Source organism: Indicator indicator, chromosome 8 (assembly GCF_027791375.1).
Source record: "Indicator indicator isolate 239-I01 chromosome 8, UM_Iind_1.1, whole genome shotgun sequence".
Lineage (NCBI taxonomy): Eukaryota > Metazoa > Chordata > Aves > Piciformes > Indicatoridae > Indicator > Indicator indicator.
The window spans coordinates 33,834,327-33,860,945 of NC_072017.1; the positions used below are offsets into that span (position 1 = coordinate 33,834,327).

Below are 26,619 nucleotides of genomic sequence, written 5' to 3' on the forward strand. Positions count from 1 at the left end.
TGCAATAACTGCACTGACAAAAACTCTTTTGAAAAACTCATACAAGAGCCCTTGACAGCTGCACAGATGGTGGGCAACAGCCTTATGGATGAAGGTTGGGCTAAATGATCTCCAGAGGCCCCTACTGACTTGAATTTTCCTACAATGTTTTAACGTGTATGCTTATATGCCAGCACTTAATACTACCCTTCTGTACTGCAGTTCATCCAAACAGAAATACCCACAGAGAGCAGACAGCCCTTGGAGGCCGAAATTCCTCTGCTAGATCACCTCCTGTGCCTTGCCAGACCAAGCTCTGAGGAAAAGTGATACACTGCTCTCTGAATATCACACCAGCCCCATCCTTGGAGAGCTCAGCAGCGGTGACTTCTGGGATGAGAGGCACACAGACCTGGGCAGCTACAGAATTTAAATGACCCATGAAGACAGACAGTTCCTCCAGACACTGAGCCTCACTTTCTCCTTACAGGACAAGGACCTTGGCTGAGGTGCTGCTGTGCATCATCACACCCACCTGCAATGAAATTCTCCGTTGTAGCTGAATGCTCAGGGTAAAGAGCATGGAGCAGGGTCTCCATGCCAGCTTGTTTTGTCCTCTTGTGTTTACTCTTTCTGCCTCTCTCACACTACAGCTGTCAGTGGCCTCCACATCATGCTTATAATAGAGTCTGAGTACCTCTGGCCCCCTCACATTTCTTTACCCTTTCGCTTCAGGCCTTAAATCAACAGAGGTAAGTCATCTGTGCTTCATCTGTTGAGAAAAGTAAGAGTGCTGCTTCCATCTGTCAGAAGGCATTGTTCCTCTCAGATTTGCCCTTCTGTGGTGTGACATGGAGAATGCTGACCACCACTTTCTCATCCTGCCTCCCAGATGTGCAAGCAATAAATCTTTGTGTAGTCCCTGTGTTTTCCCAAGGTATAGTCCTTTTGGAAAACACAAACTCTAAAACCAGCAAATTCTCGTGTTCCAAATGTCCACCAGCTTGCTACCCTGTGGTAGTTTTAGGCTTTGCCTGGAAAATTTTCCATGGATCTTGAACAGAAAGTGATAGAATGGAAATAAATCGTCACTGGATGCAAATGGAAAATAATGATAAGGTCTAATAATCCCATTGGACAGATATCTAACATAAAGCTAGTGTGTATAAATTAACTTTCTCTCTTTTTGCTTCCTCTTCTCTGGCTGGTGCTTCTGCTTCACTCTTGCTGGCCGTGGCTGCATTGCTTTGTTGTGGCTAAGTACTACCAAACGACCTTCTCTGCTTTTCTCCTTGCTTCTCTTGTCCTGCGTACAGGGGGGAAGGGAGCAGGGAGGGGGAAGCTATTAGTTGCCCCCTGGTTTTGTCCAGGGGGGTTCTTGTGCTGTTTATACATTGTAAATATATGTAAATATTGTCTATCTTGTATGTATTCATTGCATTCCATATTTCTAGATCATAGTTTTGCTTGTAAATACAGCTTCATTTGCTTTCCAACTGAGCTGGTCTGGCAATTTTGTGTTGGTGGGGGAGGGGGGATTTCAACCTACCACATACCTGTGCAGCACTTGGGCAGCACCTTGCAGGCAGGCTTATGCCTACATCAAACAGCTTCCAATGGCCTCTGCCTACTGGTGTTTCTCCACCACACAGTGTATACTGCTCTAGAGACTCTTAGTGTTAAGATTAAGGAGTTGTCTAATTTTAATTAAGCCTAAGATTCTTATTCTCATTCCAATGAAGAGATACAGTCCTTTCCACCCTCCTGGAAAGGGTAATACTAATTCCAACTCAAACCCAGAAGCAAATCCAGCTGATACTCTTAACATATAGGTTGCATTAGGAAGCCCTAGATTGACAGGTGCTTACAAATTCCCATTTTGTGTTTCTCCTCATTGACACTAGGCTTGAAGAGGAGCAGCTGTTCATACCCTGACCCACACATACTGAGGGCTATTTAAATATAGTCCACACAAAGTACTTGCTAGGACTACAACTAGTCTCTGGGCTTTCCTTTTTACTATCTATCTGCCTGTCACCACTTCTGATTTTCATTTTCTTCCATCACATCTTCAGTATTTTTAGTTCCTATCTACCTTTTCACTAGCTTGTCTACCTCCTGCCATTTGCTTGCAAGTTTGACACTGCATGTCCTGTGCTGGAAGAAGACCCCCAAGCCTTTCTTTGTCCCCATGGAAACACTTAGCTCCTCACAACCTGCTCCCAGCACCTGAGCCTGACAAGGGAGCTGGGTGTGTTGCTTCAGTACCTGGGGCTGCTCTTGTCTTTGTTCTGGTGGCATTACAGAAACATATCTCCAAAGCATCATTTCCACCTCTCACCTCAGAAAGCTTGAGTGACATCAAAGGCTCTTTCCCCATGTGGTATCTCCATAGGCTTTTTACCCTAATGGTATCTCAAAGCACAAATCAATCACACAATTTTTCCACCTAACAGTTTCAGAATTAGAGATATTTCATCTACCTTAAAGTAAGAAGGAACAAGATACTTCTCTGATGCTTAGTTAAAGAAAAAAGTTTTAAATGCCACTGCCTGCATTTTTTTTCTTTCAGCAACAATTTATCTCCTTCACTAATGCTTCAAGTGGAAGTGGTAAAAGCATTTAAAATACAGTGAAAGAGTTGGTTAAGAAGTTAAAAAAGGAAGAAAAGGGAGTGTGCTTGGAAAAGTGTTATCTGCCTCACCTCTTTCACTTCCTCTGATGCTGCTAGTATTTTTTGAGTGCCACAGACAGGCTTTGGCTTTGTTGTTTCATGCTTTGTATCTACATAAGCTGAGGAGAACAGCTTAGTCTTGGTTTTTAAAAGGCCTGGACTGTGCTAACAGGTCAAAAGGCAGTTGGCTTTTAAGACAATGGAACCACATGCAAGGATGCAGATGTCTGCAGTGTCTCAACGAAGTGTGAATCCCCAGGGCAACAGAACTAGTGGGAAAACGTTTGGAAGAAAATGTTTCAACATGAGAAGAATGTCTCCATATTTTTCAGCTAGGGGGATACATTACTTTTTAAAGCTAAAATTGGAAGCTAGAGGAGGTAAAATGTTACCACCTTTTCATAAAATCAAAAGAGGTGCTCTATTGTGACTGAGCTAAAATGTCTTTCTGACTCCAGTTCCTCCTGCCCTTTCTCTCCAAACATGTGCTGCTTCAGCCAGCTCGACTCCCCAGGACTGCAGGAGAAAACACTCCTGGGTGCTATCTGTAGATGCCAACCTGTGCAGCCTTTAATGGGGAGCAAAGGCAGAGAGCTGTCTGTGAGCCTCCCTGACCAGTAGGAAGCAACGTGGAGAATCCCACACGGGCACCCACTCGCTGCTTTTTCCTGGACACTCTTGAAACATCTGTCAGGGACCTTCTTCTGAGAAAATACATGTGCAAGAGCAAGAGAGTAATGCATTTTCCCCTCCTTGTCAAAGCTGGTGCATGTGCTGCTTTTGATGACTGACTTACAGTGGCTCAACTCAAAAAGGAGAGTTTATCCTGCCTTCAGAGAGAAGGCAGGGCAGCAGCCTGGTGCAAACAGGGCTGCTCTACCTTCACGAAAGAGGCAAGCAGGAAGCCCCTGGCTAATCCCCAAGATGTGGATGTGACCTTCTGAACCTCTCATTCTTTCCACTCTCCTCCCACAGCAGAAAAGAACAGCAGCTCAGAGGTCTTGATGCAAAGTCAAGAACAGCATCAGCCACGTCACTTGTGTTCAAGTCTGCAGAAGTCATCCATTATTTTATCTTCTTGCTCACAAGACACCAGGATGAGGCAAGGATGTTGTGCTGCACAACTGCACAAAGAGCACAACTGCTGGCTGAAATCCTCTCTTTCTCTACTTGTTAAAACATAAACAGAAAAAAATGGGCAACCCTATAGCTGTTGGACAAAGCTCTGCCAAAAAGGTAATTCCATTTTCCCACTCCTCTGGCTTCAGATATCATGTGCTAATCCCAGCTGCACAAATTTAAATCTAGTCTTTATATTTAGGTTGCAGGCTACTTTTATGACTCCTCTGTACAGCTACAAAGCTATCCCAGGAGGAAGGGAGGGGGTTCAGAGCAATCACTTAGGGGAGCTTTTAGGCATCACCTGGAAAGCACAGAATCACAGAAACATTCAGGTTGGAAAAGACTCTCAGAATCACCAAGTCCAACCATTAACCCTACTCTACAAGGGTCACCCTTAAACCATATCCCCAAGCACCACATCCAAATCACCTTTAAACACATCCAGGGTTGGTGACTCAAGCACCTCCCTGGGCAGCACATTCCAATGTCTGACCACTCTTGCTGTGGAAAAAAATTCTTCCTCATGTCCAGTGTAAAACCTACCCAGTTGCAGCTTGAGGCCATTCCCTCTTGTTCTGTCACTAATTACCTGTGAGAAGAGACCAGCACCAACCTCTCCACAACATACTTTCAGGTAGCTGTAGAGAGCAATGAGGTCTCCCCTCAGCCTCCACTAACCATCCCCAGCTCCTTCAGTTGCTCTTCATCAGATTTATTCTCCAGGCCCTTCCCCAGCTTCATTGCCCTCCTCTGAGCTGGCTCCAGCACCTCCACATCTTTCTTGTATTGAGGTGCCCAAAACTGGACACAACACTCGAGGTGTGGCCTCACCAGAGCTGAGTCCCAGGGGACAATCACCTCCCTCTTCCTGCTGGACACAGCATTTCTGATCCCAGCCAGGATGCCATTTGCTTTCTTGGCCACCTGTGCACACTGCTGGCTCATATTCAGCAGCTTGCCCATTAGCACCCCCAGGTCCCTTTCAGCCAGACAGCTTTCCAGCCACACTGCCCCAAGCCTGTGCTGTTGCTTGGGGTTGTTGTGACCCATGTGCAGGACTTGTTTCATGACTCTTTCACACTCTTCACAAAAACTGGAAACTGTTATTGCTACCTCTACTCCTGTCTGCCCCTTTTAGGGTTATTCTATTCCATACAACTATATTAAAATCATATTTTGGATTACTCACCAAATAGTGCCTTCGTTTTTGCATACAGTGGTTGCCCTTGTGACTAATGCCCCATTAAAAGGAGCTCAGAGAAGAGAAATTGAAATACAGTTCTCTGGCTTGCCCCCACAGACACCTCAGTGCAAAACTAAATGGGTGGTTTACTCCTGCAGTTTTGCATTTGGCTTCGTGATTGCATGACCAAGAAAAAAAAAATTAGCTTTTTCAAGAAGCAATCAGCTTCACTGAAAATTGCCTCTGTTTCTTTCTTGAACTGTGGAGTTCCTCAACTACATTAACAGAATCAATAAATTTTAGTGATGTTAGAGAGAAGAGTTTGTAAGACTCTTAGTCAACAGGAATCATCCTCTTGAATTCTTGTGTGTGACAGCTCTTGTATCTAAAATAAAACCAGTGTTTTATATCAACCCTCCCTGGGGACACTTCTGGAGAAGCCTGTGGTATTTTTTTTCCTCTAACTTTGTTATGTTTTACAGGTTTTCCTATGTAGAGGAAGTCCCACATACACATCATCATGGAAAGAGCTGGTACAGAAGAGGATGAGAAGCTCAGCATGTGTGCAATGTGCCCATTACTTGTTGAAACTTTCTTCTCATGCTAATCTTTCTATACCCTGAACCTGTGAAGTATGAAAACCAGTGACCATGCAGCTAAAACACAGGGTACCCCTCTGTTTGATCCTCCTGCCCTTCTCATCACTATCACTATCATCCATCCAGCAAGCTGTGACTGTGGCTTGATTCCCTGGTAGACCGCAGATGTGCACTTGCAAAAGCAGAGGTGGATGGAGCAGGACTGCCTCAAGCTTGCATTCTGCATCACCTGGAGTGGAGCAAATTTTGGTCCAGAAACTAAATAGCTATTTTACCAGGGCCATGAATCCCTGTGCCCTGCAGGAATGCAAAGATGCTGTGGAAGGAGCAAGCCTTACAGATCATGCCTACCATGACATAGCCCCAAAAGATGCTGTCATTAAGAAAAGAGGTTTGCCCTAAGTTTATCCCAGCTCTGCTCAGTGTAGATACAGACACAAAATCCCAAGGCAGGAGTCCAGCAGTTCAAGCAGTCATGTTGTCAGAAAGTAGCCCCAAACTCTCCCTTCCACAACAGAAACACACAATGTTAGGGGCTGGAAGGGACCTCAAAAGATCATTAGGCACAACCCCCCTGCCAGAGCAGGATCACCTAGACCAGATCACACAGGAAAGCATCCAGGCAGGTTTTGAGTATCTCCAAAGAGGGAGACTTCACAACCCCACCCTGGGCTGCCTGTTCCAGTCTTCTGTCACCCTCACAGGGAAAAAATCTTTCCTCCTGTTTCCATGGAACTTCCTATGCCTCAGCTTCCACCCATTGCCCCTTGTCCTGTCACTGGGCATCACCAAGCAGAGCCTGACTCCATCCTCTTGGCACTCACCCTTTGCATCTTTATAAACATGAATGAGGTCACCTCTCAGTCTCCTTCTCTCCAAGCTGAAGAGCCCCAGCTCCCTCAGTCTCTCCTCATAAGGAAGATGTTCCACTCCCTTAATCCTTTTCATGGCTCTGTACTGGACTCTTTCAAGCAGTTCCCTGAGGTCCTTCTTGAACTGTGGGGCCCAGAACTGGACACAGTAGTCCAGATGTGGCCTCACCAGGACAGAGCAGAGGGGGAGGAGAACCTCTTTTGACCTCTTAACCACAGCCCTTCTAATCCATCCCAGGATACCATTGGCCTTCTTGGCCACAAGAGCACATTGCTGGCTCATGCTCAACCTTCCATCCTCCAGGACCCTTTTCCCTTTCACTGCTCTCCAACAGGTCAGTCCAAACCTATACTGATCCATGAGGTTGCTCTTTCCCAGGTGCAAGACTCTACACTTGCCCTTTTTGAACGTCATTCAATTTCTCCCTGCCTAACTCCCTAGCCTGAATGGCAGCACAACCCTCTGGTGTGTCAGACACTGCACCCAGTTTGGTGTCATCAGCAAACTTGCTGACAGTGCACTCGTTGCCCTTATCCAGGTCGTTGATGAACATATTGAACAGCGCTGGTCCCAGTACTGACCCCTGAGGGACTCCACTAGATGCAGAAGCCCATTGCTAACTTGTATTTGTGCTGTGCTCAGACTGCTCAGTGATGAGAGTGGTATCCAGCTGTCCAGCAGTATTTATACCACAGCGAGCACTGCAGTCTCTGGGGAGCACGGTATAAATACAGAGTGACCAATAGCCAGGGAAACTCAGAGAGTGGGCAAGGAGGGCGAGTGGCCAAAGCAGCTGAGAGACATGCTGATTCAGTGCATCTCCTTCAGCTGTCCTCAGCCATGCCTTGCCATGGAGTGGAGGTTGGGAAGGTTAAAAGAACCAATTTTTCTCCTCCCTCCACCCTTTAACAGCTTATTTCTCATGCTTTGCTTGACCCCACGAGGTTCTTCATACAAGTATCCAACCACAGCACTGGGCATTATTGCATGAAGTATAATAAACATGTAACTGTATCTTCTAAAGTGATGATTTGGCTCATGCTTGCCGGCCAGTAACACTTAGCAGATGAGGTTGGAGATGTCGTCTGCCCTGGTTGAGGTCCAGACAGCAACAAAGCACCACACAGCTGCTTGCTCTCTCCTACCCCTCTGCCACAGGACGGGGAGGAGAAAATACAACAAAAGGCTCAAGAGTACAGTCAAAGAACAGAGAGAGATCACTCACCAGTTATGGTCATGGGCAGAAAATGGACTCAGGGAAACAAAAATCAACTTAAACAAAGCTACTACCAAATCACTGACTCAGACAGATAGGACAGTGATGAATAGATCTTCAATACATCTTCTCCCCAATATCTCTTCCTTATTCCTAAGTCTGGCTATGCTCCCAGTTTTCTACCTCCTCCCTGCAATCAGCACAGGGGTCAGGGGATGAGGGCTTCAGTCAGTTCCTGTTCATTCCATATTGTTTCTGATGCTCCTTTTACCTCAAGGGCAAAACTGCTCACAGTACTCCTTTGCAGCAATGTGGCTCCCACAGGAGACAGTCCTCCACAAGCTTCTCTTACCAATGTAGGTCAATTCTGCAGGCTGTGATCCTCCTAGCAATAGACTGCTCCAATGCAGACCTCCTTCAGAGTCAAGGAAATCTTCCCTTGCTCCAGCATGGGGTTCTCCACTGGCTGCAGATGGAATTCTGATTCACTCTAAGGCTTGCAAGGGCTCAGCCTGTCATCTCACCAGGGCTGAAGGGGGAAGGTTGCTCTGGCTGCCTCCTCTGCTCCTTCTTCATTGATCTGAGTATCTGCACAGTTGTCTCTCATCCCACTTCTCTCAAAAAACCCAAAAGATCTCCCAAAACAAAGAAACTTTCCCAACAGGTTTTCCCCTCTTAAACATGCTACCACAGGGGCACTGACTGGCTCAGCCTTGGTCAAAGGTGGGTCTGACCTGGAGCCATGGAAGCTTCTGGAAGTTTCTTACAGGAGCCATGCCAGTAGCCCCCTCTCCTGCTACCAAAACTCCACACCAGGCACAAACCAAGACATCCTCTCTGTGTTACAGATGGGGCAATGCATGCCAAGAGAAACTGCTTTCCCCTAGCAGGGCCTTGGCTGTGCCAGAATTAGAGATGTCCACATTCTCACACCAAAAGTCCAGTCACAGGACTTCTAAGATGTCAGCTTGAAACATACTCCTGTTGAAGTGTGAGGGAAATGAAATAGTTGTTTAAGAAAAACTACTGGATGTGCATCTCTCAGTTACATGTTTAGCTTCTCTGCAACAGACGTTAAAGGACTAAACAGGACCTTTCAGCTGCGAAATCAGTAAGAATCTGAATCACAGGACCACAGGATGTCAGGGCTTGGAAGATCATCAAGTCACCAAAGAGATCGTCAAGTCCAAAGCCTCTACCAGAGTAGGACCATACAATCTACCTCAGGTCACAGAGGAATAGAATCATAGAATTATCATTTCTCTCTGTAAGGTGTCAACTGCATCAGCTTGCTTTGCCTTAGTCTGATTACAATGCATGCTCGATAATATTCTGCAAGTACAGGATATCATTCCAAAATATCACAGTCCTAGTCATCTTCTCCTCATTTTCACAGCAGGCTTCCAAGGCAAACCTCACAGCAATTTTTCTGTCCAAGTAAAAGGAAAAAAAAAAAAAAAGTTCTAGGAAAAATCCATTTATCAGCCTGGCAAAACAAGGGCTCCCTGAAGTCATGGGGATTGATCATGAAAGATCTGATGCAGCCTCTATTTTCCTTGCAGTTTTCCTTGTGGATCAGCTCTGTATGGGTCTGAAGGACCTGGCAATGCCCACTGTAATAGGAATGTCCCAGCTCCTCTCGGATAAGATTTCCTCTTTCCTCCCCTGCTGCTTTACCTACCAGTGGCAGATATGTCTGTGCTTAGACGTATGTGCTGCCCAGGGAAGAGGTTGAGTCACCAACCCTGGATGTGTTTAAAGGTGGTTTGGATGTGGTGCTTGGGGATATGGTTTAGGGGTGAACCTTGTAGAGTAAGGTTCTGGGTTGGACTTGGTGATCCTAAGAGTCTTTCCCAACCTGAATGTTTCTGTGGTTCTGTGATCCCTGAGACAGCTCTGCTTCAAAGGTTTGTGTTTCTATAGCTCTCTAACATTAATGAAAAAATTATTTTAAAAGCAGGGCAGAAAACTAAGGTGTTTTCTGGTGTCAGGCCATTCAATTTGCAAGGAGGTTAGTTTAGCCTCCCTGTGGTAACTAACTATACTCCCTTTAGATCCTAAAGGAATCCTTCAGTACTTAACTATGTGCTGGTACAACAGAGCAGCCAGTCAAGCCCACTCCCAACAGTGTGAGGCAGTACAAAAACATGAGCAGAACCTATCAACTGTAATCCCAAGAAGCAGTTTTCACCTTGAATCCCAAAAAAAGTAAAAGATCTCTTTCCAAAGTGCTAACAGGGGCTGCTGCTGCTGCCAAGGTTATTTCTTGTAACCATGATAGCAGACAAAGAATCAAAGTGACTTTTTCCTTCTTGGCATCAACCAAGCTGCCCCCACTTCTACCCTGCATCTGACTCCACAGTTAGTTGTTTTTTTTTTTTTTTTCTGGAGATGCTGAGTGTGATCCCTATTTGTGAGCTAGTGAGACATCTCCAAGGTATGCTGGATGTGCATCTGTTATTAAAATGGGGGTTTATCACTTGCAAAGCATGCCACAGATTAAATGCTCTCCAGCTTCTCAGGGCTATACTTTTTGCTACATTCAGATTGAATTGCTATAAATTCTTTGTCTGTAGCTTTGCTAGAAACACTCTGACATGGCTGGTGACTAATAAAGAAGCCAAAGTAATTCTCACTACTGGAAGCAGATAAACATTCTGCTCTCTTCTGAGACCTCTACATTAATTCTGTGTCTCTTTATTCAGAGTGGTTTTGTTCAATGGACTTTTTTATTTACAGAGCTTCAATTTATTCATCAGCCTCCGGACTGCTATTAAACCTGCACTAAACTACAAATTTCAGGAGCATTTCCTAATCTGAGCTTGATTTTCGCAGTTTAAAAATAGTTTAAAACTTATTAGCACTTCTTATCATTGCCATACCACTTCCTTCCCAGAAGCCAGTGATCTACAAACTTTCCTTAGCAATACAGAAAGGGATTAGCTTTGTGACAGCACGTGGGTTCTGCTCCGAGCTGTGGTACGCATTGCTTGGCCTTATCTGGATCTCTGACTATGTATCTCCAAATTCTGGTGTGATTTTGTGCAGAGTTTGGAGTGACGCCACAAGTATGAGAACTCACAGATCTCTGCCTGACACTGCCACACCCTGTGAAGCCCTCAGAGAGCACTTTTCTGGCTCTGTCAAGTGAAACAGCACCATTTGTGTGGCAAAGGGCTATGTGCCTCTGCAGCTCTGGAACGAGCCTCTCTGCTCCTGCATATGTTTGTTGCTTGTATTATATACAATCAGGCTCTGCAAGGATGCTTTCCATGTGCAGGATCCCATGGCATCTACAGAAATCACAGAATTATTGAGGCTGGTAAAGATCTCTGAGATCATCAAGTGCAGCCTATGACCTAACACCACCACATCAGCACAGAATTATTGAGGCTGGAAAAGACCTCTGAGATCATCAAGTTCAGCCTATGACATAACAGCATGACATCAGCACAGAATTATCGAGGCTGGAAAGGACCCCTGAGATCATCAAGTGCAGCCTATGACCTAACACCACCACATCAGCACAGAATTATTGAGGCTGGAAAAGACCTCTGAGATCATCAAGTTCAGCCTATGACATAACAGCATGACATCAGCACAGAATCACTGAATTATTGAGGCTGGAAAGGACCTCCGAGATCGAGTCCAGCCTATGACCTACCACCACCACATCAGCACAGAACCACAGAATTATTGAGGCTAGAAAAGACCTCTGAGATCACCCAGTCCAGCCTATGACCTAACACCATGACATAGGCACAGAATCACAGAATTATTGAGGCTGGATGGCAGGTAAGTCTTCTGCTTAGTGTATGAGGCTTTTATGCTTTTTTGTAGTGCCTTGCATGTGTGCAATATATCATTTTTATACCAATGAATAAGATGCTTTCTGTGAGCATAACATATTTGCTTCGGTCAGCACTGGCTAGCCATCTATGTTTTCCTTTAAGACAAGAAATGCAGTTTAATAACTAAAATTTCCTGGATATAACTATTTTTTTTTTTGCCTTTATGCATGATTGCACTTCTCAGTAGCTTACAGACCATGGCTGGTTTTTTTTGGTTTTTTTTTTGTTTTTTTTTTTTTTTTTGTTGCACCTCTGGCAAACAGATTCATGGAGTGTTACATGCTTTCAAGACAAGAAAGAAGGTAATCACATTCACATAAAATACTGATTTTGAGAGCCAGCATCTTATGAACTTATCATCCCAAAATTATGATTTCCTGGGAGCCCACTATAACCCACTCCAGCCTGTGCCATGCACTAAGTGTACAAATTAGAGAAATGCCAAGAACTAAAAGTAGCCAACAAGAGGTCCCAGATTCCAATTCCAGGTATTACACCTCAGAGTCTGTCAGGACTGGGAAAGAAAGCAGACTCTGCTGAATGAATACAAGTGCAAACTGAATTTCTGAATTCAGAGAGGAGATTCCTAACTCCCTGAAACCAAATCAGGCCGTAACAACAATGCAACCTCCATACTTCCAACAGTCTCCTTCATTTTCTTTACAGTGTCACACCTGCATTGCAGATCTCAATTTCCACAATGTGGTAGTTTTAGGCTGATGCCTTGAAAATTTTCCACAGATCTTGAAAAAATGTGTTAGAATGTAAACAAATTACCATTGGATGTAAAAAGAAAAATAATGACAAGGTCTAAAGAATCCCATTGGTCTGAAAACCAACATAAAGTTAGTTGTGCAAACTAACTCTTTTTTTTGTTTCGTCACTCTAGCTGGTGCTTCTGTTGGCTTGCTGACCTTGGCTGTGTTATTTTGTTGTGGTTAAGTACTACCAAGCTGCTCTTTTGATCTTCTTTCTCTTGTCTCATGTACAGGAGGGAATGGAGGAAGAGGAAGAAGCTGCTGGTAACCCCCTGGTTTTGTCCAGGGGGGTTCTTGTGATGTTTAAAAACTGTAAATAGCTGTAAATGTTGTATATTTTGTACATATTCATTGCATTCCATATTTCTAGATTGTGGTTTTACTTGTAAATACAGCTTCATTTGCTTCCATCTGAGCTAGTCTGGCAATTTTATTTTGGGGGTAATTTCAACCTACCACACATAATAACTCTTCTTCAGCCATAAAACCTCTCCCTGGTTTATCCTCAGATCACACACAAATCCTCTCCTCGTTCAATTAAAGCTTCTATTTCAGTCACCTGTATTGCAGGATACAACTGCCTTTTAATTAGTTTTGCCTGTCTGCAATGAAACTAGATCAGTGGCTATACTTGGAGCACATCCACAGTGTTGACAGGATCTGAGCTACACCAACTTTGCAACAGATAAACACAACTGAGCTCTGTTCTGCTGCAAGGTAACGTGACCGAAGACGACGACCGCTACCCTGCAATCGTGCCGTGCAGCGTTCCCCCCTTGCACAGTTGGTTGCCTTTGGGTTAGCCAAGGGGGGAAACAGGTTGGGTTTTTGTTTTTTTTTTGTTGTTTGTCTGCAAAGTGAAAGCACTATGTGAAAGCTGCATTTCCCTCAAAACAGAGCCAGCCCGCTGCACCAAAGTCATGCTTGCAAGGACACACCGCAACGAAACTCAGCAGCCCCCAGCTCTACCTTACTTGCTCGTGTCAATCAGTTTGGAGATGTTTTAACATCGGAGTTATCTTTATCTGCACTGGCTTTTGAGGTCTAATTTTAACATGTGAAGTGGGGGGTGGGGGAGGGGGAGAGGTGAGATTGCTGCTATGAAAGTCGCAATATAAATATAAGAAGACTTGTTGGGCCGACTGATATGCTGGCACAGACCAGACATGTATGTCACGTGGGAGCCCAGTGCAGCTGTTGTAGTCCATGGTACAATAAATAGCTATGGAGAAGCAGCATAGTCATGAGGGGATTTTTTTAATACCACCTACTATGCTACATGGCTGAATGCACTCGTCTTGAAAAAAAAAAAAAAAAAAAAAAAGGGCAATACCTGCAGTTAAAACACAGACAAGCAGCAGGCCTGGCCCAGCGAGGCTGGTGTGTTTCAAATGCTCTGCAGAAGAACACAGAGTGGTTGCCTGCCTCCCCTGCCCTGTACTCACAGGATCACAGGATGTTAGGGGTTGGAAGGGACCTTTGAAGGTCATCAAGTCCAACCCCCCTGCCACAGCAGGACCATAGAATCTACCACAGGTCACACAGGAACACATCCATATGGGTCTTGAAAGTCTCCAGAGAAGAAGATCCACAGAGCCTGTTCCAGTGCTCTGTAACCCTCACAGTGAAGAAGTTCCTCCTCATGTTGAGGTGGCACCTCCTGTGCTGTAGTTTACATCCATTGCCCCTTGTCCTGTCACAGGGTGCAAGTGAGCAGAGGCTGTCCCTTCCCTCTTGACACACAGCCCTCAGATATTCATAAACATTTATTAAATCCCCTCTCAGTCTTCTCCTCTCCAGACTAACCAGCTCCAGGTCTCTCAGCCTCTCCTCATCAGGCAGTGCTCCAGTCCCTCAATCATCCTGGTAGCTTTCTGTTGGACTCTCTTGAGTAGATCCCTGCCCCTCTTGAACTGGGAGCCCAAAACTGGATGCAATATTCCAGGTGTGGCCTCACCAGGGCAAAGCAGAGTCCTCCAAAGACATTTCCCACTCAGCAAACCCATCAGAACACGTGGTTTAGCCTCTTTGAGCCAGGAGAGGACACCATGCATGATAACATGTGCAACCTCTCTTGCAGGATAGATCCACTGCGACTGCTCAGCAACGGGCATGCAGGGGTCATGCCTGGCAGCACTTGCAGATGGATGTCTCAGGTAAGACTAGGCTTCTGGAGAGGATCTCTATTTATAACCTGGACCCTGATAGGTGGCTGATCTTGGGTGTTAATGTGACAAAGTATTGGTTTTTAGAGTCGCTGAAATGCCTCAACACAGACTGGAAGATGAAACCACTGCTGGCTTGCAAGTGGTCATTCATGCTATGCGCTGGTAAGAGAAGCAGCCATCAATATTGGGTGTTTGCAGCATGCTGAGCACCAATCAAACCAATCAGGGTCCATAAAATATTCATTATAAAGCACCTACACCCTAAGGTTAAGTTCTTATCCATTTTAGAAAAAACAAAGAAGAAGAAGAAAAAAAAAAAGGTCCTGCTGCAGCACATTGAGTATCTTTAAATTAGCAACTGGCAATGAACTGAGCTTTTGACAAGGCTCTGGAAAATGCCTTCTGGGTTTCTACTACACAGATGTGAGTAGCATATTAACTCACATTTCCCCAGCAAGGAAAAGAGACTACAATTGCAATGACAGTCCTCAGAAAGTAATTTACACCCCCTTTTTGACCCTGATTCTCAGTATTCTGCTTATCTCAGCCACAGGATGCAAAATGATGCAACATTTTTGGAGCTACAGGCAGAATAATTGTATTTGGGTAATTTTTTTTTTCTCTCTAGCTCCCTTCTACTCAACTCTGTCAGGTTCTGACAAACTCATATGAGTCATGACAAACTCATAAAGTCTGTCCCTGTATCCATAAATAGTTGCAGAAAGTGACAGGGGTGTCAAGTTCCACAGTGCACGGATACATTTCATACATTATAGGAAGCTAGGCTTTGAAGCTGTAAAAAACCCAAAGTGGTAAATTTCAAAATGAAAAAAACAAAACAGATTGCTTTGTTTCAGTTTTTGTTATGCAAATGAGCTGTAACGAGACAGAACTATGGGTTGGCTTCACAAGCAAGCAGGGAAGGAGCAGGAATCCCTCTTGGGACTCTGCTCTCTACCTCTCCATGCATGCTGCCATGAACAGCCACTGAAACTCCAATTTTCTCATTTAAAGAGAATTCCTACATGTTTGGGCTTCTTTTGTGAGCTTATCTTGGGGCTTGGCTGGCCAGCAAATGCATTTGTAACATACACCATCTCTTCAGAGAGAATGGCATCTCTTTAGGGTGGAAGTTTGAACAACACTTTGTCTGTGTCTGTGAGGAGACCTGAAAGACACATCATGGCAGTTTTAGGCTGTGCCTAGAAAATTTCCCACAGATCCTGAGCAGAAAGTGGTAGAATGTAAATAAATTACCATTGGATGTAAAAGGGAAAATAATCACGGAATCAATCAGGTTGGAAAAGACCTCAGAGGTCATCAAGTCCAACCTATTACCTAATACCTAACACCTCCTGACAACTACACCATGGCTCCAAGTGCCACATCCAAGCTTTTTTTGAACACCTCCAGAGACAGTGACTCCACCACCTCCCTGGGCAGCCTATTGCAATGGCCAATCTCTCTTTCTGGGAAGAACTTTCTCCTCGCCTCCAGCCTAAACTTCCCCTGGAGCAGCTTGAGACTGTGTCCTCTTGTTCTGCCACTGGTTGCCTGGGAGAAGAGACTGACTCTCACCTGTCTAAAACCTCCTTTCAGGTAGTTGTAGAAAGCAATAATGTCTCCCCTGAGCCTCCTCTGCTAATAATCCTATCAGCCTGGTAACTAACATAAAGTTAGTTGTGTAAACTAACTCTTCCTCTTTTTGCTTCCTTGCTCTAGCAGATACTGGCTGGCTTTTGCTTAGCTGTTCCTGACCTTGGCTGCATTTCTTTGTTGTGGCTAAGTACTAACAAGTTCTGCTCTTCTCTTTCCTTTGTCCTGTGTACAGAGGGGAGGGATGGGGGAGAGGAAGAAGCCCTTGGTAATCCCCTGGTTTTGTCCAAGGGGGTTCTTGTGTTGTTTGTAATTTGTAAATATAAGTAAATATTGTATATTTTGTACATATTAATTATATTTCATATTTCTAGATTCTAGTTTTGCTTGTAAACAGAGCTTAATTTTCTTTCAACTGAGTTGCTCTGGCAAATTTTATGTTGGGGGGGAAGAACTTCAACCTACCACACATGTTGAAGGCTTTGAGCACATATGGACATTAAAAAGTGGACTAGCAGGTTATAGGTTAGGGTTAGGGGTTAGGGGTTAGGGTTATAGTCCTGCTCTGGCAGGGAGGTAGGACCAAAAGATCTCCAGAAGTCCTTCCCAACCCCTAACATTCTGTGATCCTGCACTCTCATGTTCCTTTTCTCACCTCTTTTCTGCACTCTCTATCTGGACAGATTGCAGACAATATAAGGTGATCCAGAACGTTTTTAAAATGTCTTGACTATGGAATTTGGGAACACATCAAATAAACATGCCTAATGCTCCTCAAAAATCCACACAAAAAGCTTATCACTATGCTGGTATCAAGTATGTCAAGTGTTTTCCCACAAAAAAATTAAAATTGTTTTCCATAAACACTCCAAGACAATCTGTGACACATTTAGAAGGCAAGAACCAAATAATTGCAGAAGATGATATTAGCTTGTATCCTGTGTGTAAGGTTTCTGTAGTTGCTTTAGTGGGTTTCATGGTATCCCACGGGATCATACTTGAACATAATAGGGATTAGATCTCTTGGACCCTGCAAAATTGTCAGATGCAGTTACTTTAAATGGAAATTAATTGTAAACTTTGTGTTGCATAGGAAACCTGTGCTCTGCAGGTGACCACTGGTCTTGGGGAGACTGACTTCTCCTGATGACCAGAGTGAAGCTGTAGGAGTTGTTGAAGGCTCTCCATCACAGCATCTTGCCTCACATCTGATGCTGCTCAGTAGAGTGACAAACCCCAGTCTGCAGCTCCAGACCCACAGGGAGTGACAGCTCCATCCCAGCCTGGCCCTTGTCCCAAGAATGTCAGCAATGTTCTTTGTGAGATTTCTGTTCTCTTCAGTTTCATTTGGCTGAAAATGCTTCTTTCAGGGTTTGTTTGGGTGGTTCACAGCTGACTATGATCTACTTAGATTATTAGAAGCTGAGGTGAAACGGTAAAAGGAAAGAAGCTTCAACTCTTCCCTGACAAGTTCTGTCAACTTACTGGAGCAGAGTGATGAGACTGGTGTGAGAACTGGAGGGGAAAGTCTGATGAGGAAAGGCTGAGGGAGCTGGGGGTGTTCAGCATGGAAGAGACTCAGAGGGGATCTTATCACTCCCTACAACTACCTAAAAGAAAGTTGCAGTCAGGTGGGGATCAGGCTCTTCTCCCAGGCAATTTGTGACAGGAAGAGAGGGCATGGTATGAAGCTGTGCCAGGGGAGGTTTAGGTTGGATATTAGGAAACACTTCCTCACAGAAGGGTTGATTAGGCACTGGGATGGACTGCCCAGAGAGGTGATGGAGTCACCATCACTGGAGGTGTTTAAGAAAAGATTGGGTGTGGCACTTGGCATGGTTTAGCTGATGTGGTGGTGTTAGGTCATAGGCTGGACTTGGTGATCTCAGTAATTCCAGCCTCAACAATTCCGTGATTCTGAGTTATTTAGTTACGTTTTTGCAGCAATCTTGTCTCTTTACCAAGTTTATTAGCTGCCAAGGCTGTGTAAGCCAAACTCTCCTTTATTACATTAATATATCTTGAAACTCAAACACAAAATTACACTTATATGGAAAAATTAAAACTTTCAAAAAGTTTGAAGCAGTTGCTCTATAATAACATGGAAGAACCATCAAGATCTTGGGACCTGACCCGAAATCTTGCAGGACATACAATACAACCTGCCTAGACATCTCACAATTTCAGCCCAGACCTAAGCACATCATCTCCAAATGCAGTGTCCTGAAAGAAAGCACCTGCTAGTTCTGAGAGCCCTGGTGGCTGCAGTCTAAAATATTTAGTGGAGTTTAAAGTCCAGAAGACAAGGGATAATTACATATATTTAAATCATGCTTGGCCTTCTGCTCCTTATTTTGGTGGCCATAGTTTTCCTTTTGACCTAAAGATAAAACTATAGGGGTTGGGGTTTGGTTTTTGTTTGTTCTCATAAGATGGGACTGCTATGCAAGCAAGACTGCAAGACTCTATTTATTGATTTTTTTTTTTTAAATTAAGTCACACTTCAGTTTGTGATAACTGACAGATGTGAAGGAGTAAGAAGAAAACTAAACTACCCACTGAATTTCAAAAAGGCACCTTGTGCTGCTGTTTTCTTCGAGGGTGCTTTGTGCTCAGCAGCTCTGCGGGCTGAGCAGCCAGCGCTAGAGCGCTGCTGCTATCTACAGGTCTGCTCCGTGCAGCGCTCAAACCGGACACCAAACCGAGTCCTGCAACGGCGATGCTCACACTTGGGAAACGAAACAAAAAGGACCAGACCCCTGACGCTAGAGAGTGTTGAATTTTGGGAAATGCAAGCTGGCAGTCTGTAGCCTTCCGGTTCTGTGCCTAATGTAAGTAAAACCCCTCAAATTAAACAGAGTTCATTAAAGGGAAGGCTGATTCATGCTGCATGAGAGCACAAATTCTGCTTTTAACTTAGTTCTGCACATGAAGAGGAAATGTTGCACTTTCAGGTGCAGAGTAAGAGGAAGCATCTGCTGCCTGATGGGCTGCCCTCTCCCACCACAGCACACTGATGCACAAAACACATTGGGGTACAGAAGGGCTTGGAGCCTTCAATACTGAACTCTCAAGACAGTTTGTGATGTAATTAGAATTCCCTAAAACGTACTTCTGGCTCTTTATTATTTCGAATTTATTCACTTATTTCTCTCTCTCATTTTTCCTCTATAACCCAGAATTTTGGTAACTGCTTTTCTGCCTCTTTCAATAACACAGACAATCATGATAACCTGCAGTGTGTTCAGCATTGATGAAAACCAAAGCAGTTTCCAGGAGAACAGTGATACATCTGTCCAGCCTACCCAAGCAAACCGTGGAGATGTCAAAAGTACCTATTTAACAAAAGCTTGTAGATTTCAGCATCAGGTTACCAACAACAGTAGCAGATCACAATCTTTCAATAAGCAATAAAGAAAGAACAAACTCAAAAAAAGCTGGGGGGAATAAGAATTTTTTCCCTACTGAAAAAAAAATTACTTTTTCCTAACAAGAAAAAAAAAATCTCAGCTTATTTGCAAAATCTGTATCTACAACAGAATGTTTGGCTGCCAAGATGAACAGCCAAGTACAGAAGCAGAGCACCTTGCATCCAGGGAAAGCACAATCAGAAGTTCAAACAGCAGGACAGTTTGATCTGAAATATGGAAATTCTGTGAAGCTTTTCCCATTCAGAAGGTTAGAAAAGCTCTTCCAAAACTGAGTCCCTGAGAGCAGCAGGCGTTTAATGAGCCTGTTCCACACGACTGCTTGTGTGAAAATAACTAGTTAAATACCCCCTTTTCTGGAAACAACTTATTGTCAGATACCTGCTGAGAACTTCAATGTGTGTGCCTGGAAAATAGTATTCTGCCATCTAGTTATTTTGCTACATCAGAGTCCTGTCTTTTTCTCAAAGAAGTTTATCAAAGAATTAACCAGAACTGTAACTGCTGCCCATAAAATATATGCAATAAAACGTTTAGAAGGACAGGCGCCAGGTAATGCTCAGAAATTTCTTATCCGCAGAGCTGAGTCCTCTGATACAACTTCATTCCCTGTTTGGTAGTATCTTTCCATCAATCTTTTACATTATGTTCCTATTATTGTTTCTGAGAGATAGTCTGATCATTTCGAAGCCTACATGGAGAGTGATGACAATCACTATAGAAATCAGTTTGGCAGGGTGCCAGGCACCACGGCGAGGCAGACCCTGGGCAGGCAGCACCCCACTTCCCAGCCAAGCCCTGCAGCAGTACCACTTCCCAGAGAGCTGTGCTCAGAGGAGCAAGCTACAAGCTCCCTAGGGCTCTTAGGGCTGGGTAGGTACAGCAGTGAATACCTAACACTGATAGAATAAATACAGAGTTCACCTTAATCCGGAAGCCTCCACGGATTTTTTCACTGAGTACTTTCACAGACCCAGGGGAGGTGAGAGGCATCCATTGCAAGAGAAAAATGAGCGTCCACGGAACGCTTCAGAACATGAACTTCTGGGATGTAAAGCTTAATTTGAACTATGAATCATTCCAGGAATAAACCGAAATATTTCCACTATGGGCGAGGCGAAGCACACCACTGGCTATCCGGGGCGCTGTGGCCACTTCTGCTGAGGGACCAGGGGCGGGAGGGGCCCCGAAAAGCCCCGAGGACGGGTCGCTTCCTCGCCGTCGGGGCACTCGGTAGCGGCGAGGCGGGACCGTACCCTCCCGGGGTGCCGCCCTGCCGCCGCCCGTTCCGAGCACTTCCTTAGCGGCCCGCGGAGGCGGCCGCGGGCAGCCGTCGGTCCCCGGCGGGGCGAAGGGCGGCGGCGACGAGACGATGACCCACAGCCGGGAGCCGCGTCTCGCCGCGCCGCTGGACGAGGAGCTGGAGGCGCTGGGGTAAGCGGCCCGGAGACGGCTGGGGGATGCGGGGGGTCCCTGCGCGAAGTGCGGCCTCAGGTGTGAGCCGCTGGTTCCCACTGCTGAATTTGGTAGCGAAGGGAGGAACGAGATAACCCCGAGGGTTATTTTAAGGAGCCCGCGGAAGGGCGCCGTGCGTGATGTGCAGCCGCGCAGAGAACCTAGTGCATGTACCTGTGGCGGGTTTGAGAGGCCGGCAGGCTTCCCGGTACAGAGCTGGTGTGTATGATGTTGGTGTGTGCAAGTGAGTGGGAGGCATAAACGAGAGCTAGTAAACTTTAACTGCAGGCAAGTATTTCGTGTACAGTGGAGAGTTAGAGATGGGGCTACAGCTTCACCCCGAGAAGGTCTGCGACGTTGAAGCCTCCTCCATCAAGAAGAGCGTGTTGTGCCATGTCACTTTCCTGCGTTTCAAGGGACCACCCAACCCCTGGCTTGTCCTCAGACCTGCCTGTGCTCCTCCACTGCAGAGCTGCCTCATCCCTTTGGCCATCTCCTTGTAGCTCAGCCTGTGCTCTAGCCAGAGGGCTAGCATCCCAGACACCATGCTGGTTGCTCCTTGATGTGCCCTGCAGGCTGCCCCAGGGCTCTCAGGCTTTGGCAGTGGGAGCAATGGACGGTTCAGAGCTGCTACGACGATGTCAGCCTCACTCAAAAGCAAAACCCAAGGAGCGAAAAAGAAGACCAAAGACTACAACAATCCTCTCTCCCTCTCTGATGTGACTTGCCCATTTTGTCTGCCAGTTAGTTTTGTTTTTTATGGGAAGAGGCTGTGGGACCATGGGCTGGAGAAGCAGCACTGGTGGACACAGGGAGGCCTGGATGGGAAGGGTCAGTGGCAGAAAAGTGAATAGACAAGGGTCATTCAAATAAGAAACAGATTTGAGATTCATATACCTTTAGGGGGGTGGGGTGTGATTTGAAGCAGAATATTTTAGAGCTCTGCTTTACTACAGTAAAGCAAAGAAGTTAAAGGTGTGAAGAAGTATAAAATAGTAAACGGTTTTTCTTTCTTCTCAGAGAAAGTAGATTTGGTATGAGGATATCCTCTTACTTTACCAGGTCAGCAGGTCACCAGCTGAAAAGTTGACATCAATGTAGGTGAATATACAGCATAGAACATATATTAACTCTACTAGGTTTGGAGCACCTGATACTTACTGGGCTATTCTAGGCTATACTGAGAATATGAAAGCTGGTGGAGTTATAGGTTGAACTAACACCTACTGAAAAGGTAGATCAAAATCAGAACATGTCAAAAACATGTTGCCTCTTTCATGAACTACTACCTTAAATTTACCAGAATATTTAAAAGAGAAGCACTGAATTTTGTTGAAAGAGATGTAAGCATCTTGGGTAAAGGAAAAGGAAACCAACACACTGATTTTTCTTTGGAGGTCTCTGATTATTTCTGGAATCATCCCTTTTCCCAGTCATAGAATCACAGAATGGTCTGGGCTGAAAGGGATCTCCAAAGGTCATCTAGTCTGACCTCCCCACAGTCAGCAGGGATATCCTCAACTAGATCAGGTTGCCTAGAGCAACCTCACCTTGAGTATCTCCAGATGGGACATTAACCACCTCTCTGGGAACCTGTTCCAGTGTTGCACCACCATCATAGTAAAAAACTTGTTCCTAACATCCAATCTCAATCTGCTCTTCTCCAGCTTAAAGCCATTGCCCCTTATCCTGTCATTGCAGGCCTTTGCAAACAGACTCTCCCCATCCTTCTTGTAGCCCCCTTCAGGGGGAAGGCTGCTATTAGGTCTCCCCATTGCTGTTACTGCTAAAGAGACCACCTTGGCAGTGCAGTCTGAAAGTCCTGTAGCTGATCACATATGGTGTGAGTTTGGGGAATCCCCCTCTGCAGTTCCCATTATTTGCGCAAGAGACAAGAATGTGGAATATCTCGTCATCCGAGTAAGCACAGGCTGGGCTGGTAACACAGCTTCCATCCCAAGAGAGCACAGATCTCATGACACTATTTGCTTTTTGTAGGTGAAAGGAATGGGTCAAGAGGAAGCAAGGTTTTGTAACCTTTTTCCTTTTGCAGTCTGAGTGTTGTTTGTCATCCCTTGCAGCACAGCTTCTCACAGAATCACAGAAAGCATCTGGTTGGAAGAGACCTCAAAGATCATCCATTCCAGCTCTTGACCCAGCATTAAACCTTGTCCCCAAGTGTCAGGTCCACATGCTGCTTAAACACCTCCAGGGATGGTAACTCCACCACTGCCCCGGGCAGACCATTCCAATGTCTGAGAGCCCTCCCTGTGTGGAAATATTTCCTAGCATCCAGCCTGAACCTCCCCTGCTGCAGCTTGAAACCATTTCCTCTGGTCCTGTCATTAGTCACCAAGGAGAAGAGGCTGCCCCTTCCTCACTCCAACCTCCCTTCAGGGAGTTGTAGAGAGTGATGAGGTCCCCCCTCAGCCTCCTCTTCTCCAGACTGAAAAACCCCAGCTCCCTCAGATGCTCCTCACAGGCCAGGTGCTCCAGGCCCTTCACCAGCCTCAATGCCCTTCTCTGAACATGCTCCAGCACCTCAAAGTTCCTCTTGTAGTGAGGGGCCCAGAACTGAACAGGTTTAACAATACCATGGCAAATAGTTATTTGGTAAGACCAAATGATACACTGCATGCTTAGTTTTAGAAAGAGAAGATAAATTAGACCACAAGCTTAGATCAGATGATGATAAAATTGGAGAACAGAGGAACTTGTATGACTGGGAGAGGGCAACTATGCTCATAAGAATTTTCCCCTTCATCTGTATTTTTAACCTAAACAAGGGCAAATTACAACAGCTAGAAACTGAACAAAAGAAATTAGTGAAATTCAGAACAAAGGCAGTTGAGAGGAGGAGGTGAGAAAATGGAAGTGAAAAGTAGAAGCTGAACTAGTGAAAGCTTGCTGTTAGAAGATGTGAACCTTAAGGCTGGATACACTGAGGTTACTTCCTCATATATATATATATATATATACACACATTATTTTTGCTATGAAATGGCACCCTTGTATTCCAACAAAGTACTTCACATAGGTGTGTGATTAAATGTTTCAGTGTGACACATTGAAAGGATGTCTAATAAATAGCAGTTTGGGATGAATGTCACCTGTAAGTACTGTCTTGTCACTGTCACCCTATTGTAAGTTCTCTAGACCTCTATCAACTCATAGAATCATAGAATTGTTAGGGTTGGAAGGGACCTCAAGGATCATTTAGTTCCAACCCTCACACTAGATCAGGTTGCTCAGAGCCACATCCAGCCTGGCCTTCAAAACCTCCAGGGATGAGGCTTCCACCACCTCTCTGGGCCACCTGTTCCAGTGTTTCACCACCCTCATGGTGTAAAACTTCTTCTAACATCCAATCTGAATCCACTTCTATTTTTGCTCCATTCCCCCTAGTCCTACACTACCTGACATCCTAAAAAGTCCCTCCCCAGCTTTCTTGTAAGCCCCTTTAAGATATTCCTGTGCCATTACAAATGGTGCTAGAACTTCACTTTTGGTGACATGAGCTACAGGGGACCCTTCATGACTTTCATGTGACCGATAATACTTCTAAGGATTGATATTAGGAAAAAAAGATTAAAAAAACCCAAAACCAAACCAAACAAACCCAGCCAATTAAAAAAAAAACAAACACAAAAAACCAAACCAAAACAAAAAAACCCACAAAACCCCACAAACAACCCCAACAAACCAAAAAACCCCAAACCTGCCAAACCTTGACAGCTCTGATCTGAAATCTAGCGTGCAGAGAGCAGAGAACTAGTGAGGTTATTTTGTAGAGTCATTTTTTGAGTATAGAAACAAAAAAAATATTATCTTATCAAGTTGAAACTGTCCCTGCCCATGGCAGGGGAGGTTGGAACTAGATGATCCTTGAGGTCCCCCTTCCAACCCTGAAAATTCTGTGATTACATCCAGCCAAAGGGGATGTCAGTGCTTGCCCCCTCACTCCATCAAGCAGTACAGTGTACTGCTTCTTTAAACAAAAGAACAGGAATATGTCTTTGAAATCAATGCATCATTTCAAACTGTAAGAAAATTCACTCATTGTGGTAGAAGATTTTTTTTTTCAATATGAAAAAGGTGTAAAGCCTGACAACATCTACCACCACAAAAAAAAAAAAAAATCTTCCATGATAAATAAATGTTCTGGATAATATTGAAGGCCTACTGAGAGCACACCTGGACCCTCTCTCCCAAATGTGGATCTCCATTCCCTTTCAGGCGGGGACAAGAGGTGAAACAGATTTGCTGTGTTTCTGCTGGACTCCTGCAGCTTAGGCAGCTGAGGTGCTTTCCACAGGGATGGTCACCCACTGAAGAGCATAAGCAGTGCTGCACCTGCTGAAATAGGGGAGAAAGACAGCTTCTGGGAAGGGAGCAGAGTGTCTCCTTCCTGCTTCAGAGAAGGAACTTTGAGTTGCCTGACTCTACATGAACACACACAGCTCCTAACTCAACACAGACATGCTTATGCGTGTGGGATATAGAGATTTTTATGTAATTCAGGACAAAGTTAATGGAGCAAGAGTGGGTAAATGGCAGCAATTATAAATGCTGAAATGGAGTTCACTAGTCAGACTGGAGATAAAGAACCCAAAAAAGGGGACCATGCAGGATTTTTCTATATGAGAAAAGGAAAAAGCCTCCCCAAAGTATGTGTGCATTTGAGGCAAGAGGCTGTGCAAGGCCAGGGACACCCAGCAGAAGTGGCTCTGAAGCAGGGAAGGACTTTCCTCTCTCTCTCTTGTGTTTCTTCAGATGAACCTGAATCAGGAACCCCAGGCAGTTTCTACACCGGTGATTTTCAGTCTGACAAGTGTCAAAGTAGGTGGTGTATTGCTGGATTTTTTGGTAGTGAACACAGCTCTTTATAAATTGTGTCAGATAAAGATGACTTTTGGGAAGGACTTTCAGAAAGACCCTAGTATGCAACGCATGCACCATGGTTCAAAAATCAAAGAGTGAAGATAATACAGCTTTCTGAAGGACTTGCTTGGGGTTTCAAGCAGATGGGGTGTTTGTAAAGCCTTTTGACTTCCTTGATTTCTTGTTTTAAGGAGGCAAGAATGTACACATAGCATGAGATTTTCTATCAAGTTTGCTCCCCAATGTATAACTGAGGAGACAATTGAAGGGAGCAGAGCATCTTCCTTAAGAGGAGAGCCTGAGGGAGCTGAGGGCTCTTCAGCTTGGAGGAGACTGAGAGGTGACCTCATTCATGTTGGTAAATATGTAAAGGGTGAGTGTCAAGAGGATGGAGTCAGGCCCTGCTGGGTGATGCCCAATGACAGGACAAGGGGCAATGGGTGGAAGTTGAGGCATAGGAAGTTCCATGGAAACAGGAGGAAATTTTTTCCCTGTGAGGGTGACAGCACACTGGAACGGGCTGGCCAGGGGGGTTGTGGAGTCTCCCTTTCTGGAGATATTCAAGACCTGCCTGGATGCATTCCTGTGTGATCTGCTGTAGGTGATCCTGCCCTGGCAGGGAGGTTGGACTGGATGATCTTTTAAGGTCCCTTTCAGTCCCTAACATTCTGTGAAACTTAAGCTAAAGTTGACTGCCTCGCCCTTTACATTGCCTTCCTGAATGAACCATGTCTCCCACCTTGATCCACCCGCAAATTTCAAAGAACTGCCTAATTTTTTTTTCCACCCCAAATAAGATAAATAGAAGGCTTCTCCCTCTGACAAAGACATAAATA

The 26,619-nt window shown here is 45.0% G+C and overlaps 1 protein-coding gene across 2 annotated transcripts in view; it reads left to right on the forward strand.

The window, feature by feature from the left end:
* DAPP1 (dual adaptor of phosphotyrosine and 3-phosphoinositides 1) overlaps positions 1-26,619 on the forward strand; it is a 69,225-nt gene that overhangs the window by 26,096 nt on the left and 16,510 nt on the right. The window contains exon 1 of one of the 2 annotated variants that reach the window (XM_054383188.1): positions 20,820-20,881. The exons of the other annotated variant lie outside the window; for it this stretch is intronic. Within the exon in view, the coding sequence (XP_054239163.1) occupies positions 20,820-20,881 (62 nt within the window). Of the gene's footprint in view, positions 1-20,819; positions 20,882-26,619 lie in introns of those variants that run through there. 2 annotated transcript variants of the gene reach the window in all.